Source organism: Chrysochloris asiatica, unplaced genomic scaffold (genome assembly GCF_000296735.1).
Source record: "Chrysochloris asiatica unplaced genomic scaffold, ChrAsi1.0 scaffold00034, whole genome shotgun sequence".
In the NCBI taxonomy this organism is placed as follows: domain Eukaryota; kingdom Metazoa; phylum Chordata; class Mammalia; order Afrosoricida; family Chrysochloridae; genus Chrysochloris; species Chrysochloris asiatica.
Window position 1 is genome coordinate 14,898,678 of NW_006408552.1, and position 6,218 is coordinate 14,904,895.

Here is a 6,218-nt window from a genome sequence, read left to right on the forward strand (position 1 = left end):
AGCAAAACTCAAGGGAATCTTTTGTGCTTATGAAAATGTTCAATATTTTTATTGTGATGTTAGCTACACTGGTGAAGATATGAAGGGGAATTAAAAGATAATGGAATTTTTCAAAAAAGAACCTGGAAGGAATACACAGAGTCACTGTGCCAAAAAGAATTGGTTGCTATTCAACCATTTCAGGAGGTAGCATATGATCAAGAACCGATGGTGTTGAAGAAAGGAGTTGAAGCTGCACTGAAGGCACTGGTGAAAACAAGGCTCCAGGAATTGACAGAATACCCACTGAAACGTCTGAACCAACGGATGCAGTGCTGGAGGCTCTCACTCGTCTATACCAAGAAATGAGGAAGACAGCTCCCTGGCCAACCAACTGGAAGAAATCCATATTTGTGCCCATTCCAAAGAGAGGTGACCCCACAGAATGCGGAAACATACAACTGCAGTGCAGTGAATTGTCTGCATTTTGTGATGTATTTGCCAGTCCTGCTTGGTAAAGTACAGAGTCAGCGACCTAGAGGGAGCCCCTCCAGAAGATGGACTGGTGACAGCAGCAGTGGGCTCAGTCATAACAGCGAGTGTGAGGATGGCACAGGACAGGGCAGTGCTTCCTGCTCTTGTATGTCAGGTTGCTGTGAGTCAGAACCGACTCGGTGACACCTAACAACATCATCATCAAGGGTCACATTTCCAAACGGCCCCATTCATGAGTATAGAGGTTAGGAGCTCATTTTTCTTGGGTGATGAAGGGGTCACAATTCAATCGATTAATCACACAAACCAAACCAGTTGCTATATAGTTGGTGCCAACTCAGAGTAAGCCCACGCGTTACAGGGCAGAACTGTGCTCTGTATGGTTGTGCTTTTTGGGTTTTTTTTCAAATAGTACTGTGTTTTTAGTGAAGGTTTACACCACAGTTTAAGGTCCCCTTCAACTATTTCTACACAAGTTTTTCGGTGGCAGTGGCTACATTCTTCACAGTTCATGACTGTTCTTGTCTTTCTGGGGGTTTGACCTGGCCTTGGTGCCAGGTCACCTCCCGGAAGGATTCTCAGTTTTGTTGCCACAACAATATGCGAGCCGTTTCCTCACAGGTGACCCAACTATCTCCCATCACCACCCTGGGCAGGACTCATAGTCTTCTGGAAGGAACCTCCATTTCCTCTGTGCCGTGGGGTCAGTGGAGCCCACGTGCCGAGTGTGGGGTTGAATGAATGGTCTGGGGCCCAGTGTGTGTAGTGCCAGCCGCTGCTGCCGTCTTCCTTGTCATCCCAGGTCACGTTACGCCCTGTTAGCCAGGAACTTGGAGTCTTGCCCTCCTGACTCCTAGCCAGTTCTTTCTGCTTCTCTGAAGGAGTCCTAGCAGATAAGTAGTGAATTCATAAAACTGAGCAAATCTGACTGGTCAGGGGCTCCTGTGCTGGTTTTCTGAACACTGTCTGGCCTCATGGCCCTTCTGGTTGGGGTGCTTAGCTGGTTTCTCACTGTGGCCCTGAAGCAGTGTTTGATTCTCCCTTGTTCTAGGTTTGCCTTCAGAGGCATAAAAACGTTCTTACCTTTTGATTCTGAAATTTATTCTGAGGAAACACTTCAGCTATTCAGAAATGAACTTCAGCTATTCAGAAATGTGTTCAAAGATGTTTATCAGTATTATAGTGTGTTTCTGTCCGATAAGCATTAGACTACTAACCACAAGGTTGTCAGTTCTAACCCACCAGCTGCTCTCGGTCTCCTTATCAGGGTCACTATGGATCGGAACCGACTCAATGGCACACACAACAACAACAGATTATGTCCAACTAGGGCTGTGGCTAAATCAGTGTGGCCTACCTGCTGGCTGGGACAGCGGCCATGGGAAGTGATGTCACAGGGACCCTGGAGGTGACCTGTTATGCCGCAGCAGGACATGAAATCAGGATTGGTCGGGATGGCATCACACAGCAGTAAAGGGACTGGAAGGAGATGCATACAGCCAGCAGACCTCCGTGCAGACAGCCACCCCATCGTGAAGTGGATGGTTTTCTCTCCCGACTTTCTTGTCACTGCAGACCTTTCCCTTGGGTGTGACTGGGGCTTGATGGCTCTGGACTGTCAATCCCAGTAGAGCCCACGTGTGGTGACATGAGGTGCCTTCGAGTCGATTCTGGTACATAGTGACTCACAGGGGTGCAACAGAATGAAATACTCCCTGGTCCTGTTCCATCTCACAGCCATTGCTGCGTGGGAACCCAGTGTGGCCACCACTCTGTCAATCTATCTCATTAGGTGTCCTCCTCTTTCTTCACTGACCCTCTACTTAAGCAGTCATGATGTCCTTTTCCAGGGTGGGACATGTCCCTCCTGATCACATGTCCAAAGTGTGTGAGATGAAGTCTCAGCATCCTTACTTCTCAGGAGCATTCTAGTTGTACTTCGTCCAAGACAGGTGTGTTCATTCTTCTAGCAGCATGTGGTACTTTCAGTATTCATCATCACCACCGTTGTTCAGAAGCATCAGTTCTTCCGTCTTCCGTATTCATTGTCAAGCTTCCATATGCATATGAGACAACTGGAAAAACCAGGACTTGGGTCAGGTGTACCTCAGTGACATCTTTGCCTTTAACACTTTAAAGAGGTTGTTTGCAGCATATATGCTCAATGCAATACTTGGTATGATTTCTTGACTGCTGCTTCCATGAGCATTGATCATGGATCCAAGTAAAATGAATCCTCACCAACTTCAGTTTTTTCTCTGTTTATCATCCTGCTGCATATTGGTCCAGTTGTTAGTGTTTTTGTTTTCTTTATGTGGATCCAGGCTGTAGTCTTTGATTATCATCAGTAAATCCTTCAACTCTTCCTCATTTTCCAGTAAGCAAGATTGTGTCATCTGCATAGCACAGGTAGTTAATGAATATTCCTCCAGGTCTGATGCCTTGTTCTTCATGTAGTCCAGCTTCTCCGATTATTTGCTCAGCATATAGATTGAGTAAGCATGGTAAAAGGATACAATCCTAATGCACACCTTTCTTGATTTTAAACCACGCAGTATTCCCTTGTTCTGTTTGAACAACTGTCTCTTGATCTATGTACAGGTTCTGCATGAGCACAATTCAGTATTCTGGAATTCCCATTCTTCACAATGTTATCCCTGATTTGTTGTGATCCACACAGTCGAATGCCTTTGCATAGTGATTATGACACAAAGTAAACACCTTCCTGTAATTCTCTGCTTTCAACCAAGATCCATCTGACATCAGTGATACTCCTCATCCCATGTTGTCTGCTGAATCTTGTTTGAATTTCTAGCAGCTCCCTGCCAGTGTACTGCTGCAATTGTTACTGAATTATCGTCAGCAAAATTTTCCTTGCGTGTGATATTAATGATGATAAATCATTTCCACGTTCCATTGCATCACCTTTCTTTGGAATGGGCACGAATATGGATCTCTTCCAATCATTGGCCAGGTAGCTAGCTGCCTTCCAGTTTCTTGAAGGCTCTGGGAAAACCTGGAAAAGAACTGTCTCTCGGAGGTCATCCTTGGGATTGTAGGTGCAGCCAGATCCATCCAGGTGTAACTTGCAGGTGCACTGCTGGGGCCTTTCAGCCCTGCTCCCTCCTCCACCTGGCCAGTCTTGGGTGTGGAGGTGCATTTTTGCTGTGGGCGGGGAGGTACATTCTTTGCTTCTGGTGCAAGCTAATCTCAGCTCCCCATCCTCTGGCAGCTTACAGAGTGCCTCTGGTGGCTGGGGGCGCCAGCCCAGAGGGATGGCGGGGTCCTGGCAAGCCCAGCGCCCAGAGGATCCTATTTCAAATCAAGTCTGTCACCAGAGGGCTCACAGGCTGGGGCTCGTTGGCTGCCCAACCTCCACTCCTCCCGGAGGTGCAGCTGCCTCTTAGAGAGAAAGTGTCGGCACCAAACCCAGGAGATATTTTTTTGGCATCTTTATTGCCAGAACATCAAGTTTTATGAATGCCTTTTTAGCATGTTCTCTACATATCCTAAATCCAGTCCTTTCTCCGGCAGGGCTGCACTTGCTGTTGACCCCGGCAAGGCCCAAGTCCCCATCGGCCTGGCTGGTTCGTGAGCCCACAGGCTGGGAGACTTGTCTTGGTTCTAACAGGTGCTGGGCCCTCCTCTCACCCCACTCTCACCTGCTGCCAGACCCGCAGGCCTGGGGCCGCCTCTGTCTTCCCCTGTTGGCCTGTACTTGGGTGTTTTGTGATTGTGAGTTGCCGTGGAATCCAGCCTGACTCATGGCGACCCCATCTGTGCAGAGTAGCAGAGTGCATCTCCTCTGCAGGGCTTCCAAGGGTGGGGCCTTTTGGAAGCAGGTCACTAGGCCTCTGGGTGGGTTTGAACTGCCTATCTTTTGGCTGGTGGTGGAGCACTTAATCATTTGTGGCACCCAGAGGTTTTCCATACTGTTGCTGTGAGCATGTTTGTGTTCTTCCTCACTGACTGAGAAACAGCGTGTGACTGGGAGGTGGGGCGCTAACGGGGGCTTTGGAGTATCCCTGAGGACTGGAGTGTATCCTTTCTGAGCCCCAGCTTCCAGAGTGGCCAGCGCAGGGACCACTGGAGGGTAAACTGCTCTATGGAATGACGTCCCTGACCTTGCTGTGGAGGGGCCTGTCCCTGCTGGGTGGGAGGTGGGAGGACAGGACTTAGCTCTCAGTCATTCATGGGAACGCTTGGCTCCTAAACACTCAGGAACATACCACCTGTGGTTCCCTCTTCCAGAGCCAGTGTCAATGCCTAATCTGACTTGGAGGTTTGTGTGGGGTCAGCAGCCTCGCCCTCCTGCCTCACCCTCCCTACCTGGGGTCGGGTTAAGCCCTGCGTGTCCTTCTGGCCTTCTGCCCTCCCTCAGTGTGACCCACCCCAAGGGCACCCTCTTGGCTGTCTAGAGTGAAGCAGACTCTTCAGATAGGTCGGCCCCCAAAGGCCCTTGGGGGTCATCTCTGTGTCTGGGGTGCCCCTGCAGTTGAGCTGGCCCTCTGACACTGTCTCTGGTTCAGTTTCCAGGCGGAGCGGCCGGCACTCAATGTGGTCATCTTTCCCCTGCTCCACGAGGGCCTGACCGACGTCATCCGGGACGTTCCCCTGGTACACCTGGACGAGGTCACCTTGTTCAAGAGCAGAGTGGCCGAGGAGCCGCCCAACCTCTGGTGGTGAGGGGCCACACCGGGGGCTGCCCCCTCGCCCCAGCCCGTGACTGCTACCACCTCAGCCAGGGGAAAGGACCAAACAATCGGCAGGAGGCCCGGATCCCCACTTCATCCTCCCTGCACTGTCCTCCTCCCTCCTGCTTCCTCTGTGGTGATGTTGCAGCTGGAGGTTTCTGATTGGAGGTTATGAGGAGGGTCCAGGGGCCTGGGAACTTAGACGGGGCCATCATGATCCGAGACATGTATCCTCACAGTGAGTCCCTGACCCAGTCCCTGGGGAGCTGTGTGGTCCTTGTCCCCATAACCTCTGAGCCCCACAAGGCCACGTGACTGTGCTGGGAGTATGGGGTGCACATGAACTCTTCCTGGGGGGCCCAAACCACCATGTCTGCCCCACAGTGGCATGCTTTGACAGGATGAGCCCCACACACCTTCAGAGGTGCCTGTTCATTAGGACAGATGTGACTCTAGGGTCTTCCAGGCAGGTGGTCATCAGACGTGGCCTCTTGTCCCCCCACAAGAGACCCTGACCTGTTTTGAAATGCCCTGGTTCCTTTATGAGCATCGAAGCGTGAGGGCATCCATGCCATACACACGTGTGCACACGCATACACATACATGTACACACTTGACTTCAGTAGCATAACTTGAGCTATTAAAACCATGGAAGAAGGCGGACGACCTGGGGAGCAGCCAGCTTCCTCCTTTTCATTTCACTCCATTTAGCACTTTAAAAACCTGCATCATAGCAATTTCAGAAATCAGTCACAGCTCCTGTGCTGAGGTCTGACCCATGCCAGGCATGGTGGTGTGGCCTTTCCCAGCCTGGGGACTCTGAGGGGGGCCGAAGGTCGGTTTCCCTTGCACACCTGGCTTTGCCTCAGCCCTTGTGGGATCTTTTGGGGAGTGTGGGTCTGGCAGGTTCCCGCTCAGGGCACCTCAGCCTCTAGAGGACTGTTCCAGCTGCAGGGCTGGCCTGTCCCCCTGGGACTTGGCTGCCACAGCCTTGGGACTACGCTGGCTGGCTTCTTGCTGTATTTCAGTGGGACAGTGTGCATGGTCCTG

General features: G+C 51.0%; 1 protein-coding gene across 1 annotated transcript in view; it reads left to right on the forward strand.

Moving 5' to 3' along the window:
* Positions 1-5,160, forward strand: part of FBXL18 (F-box and leucine-rich repeat protein 18) — a 42,883-nt gene extending 37,723 nt beyond the window's left edge. The window contains exon 5 of the mRNA XM_006859775.1: positions 5,004-5,160. Within this exon, the coding sequence (XP_006859837.1) occupies positions 5,004-5,160 (157 nt within the window). The remainder of the gene's footprint in view (positions 1-5,003) is intronic.
* Positions 5,161-6,218: the final 1,058 nt, after the last annotated feature.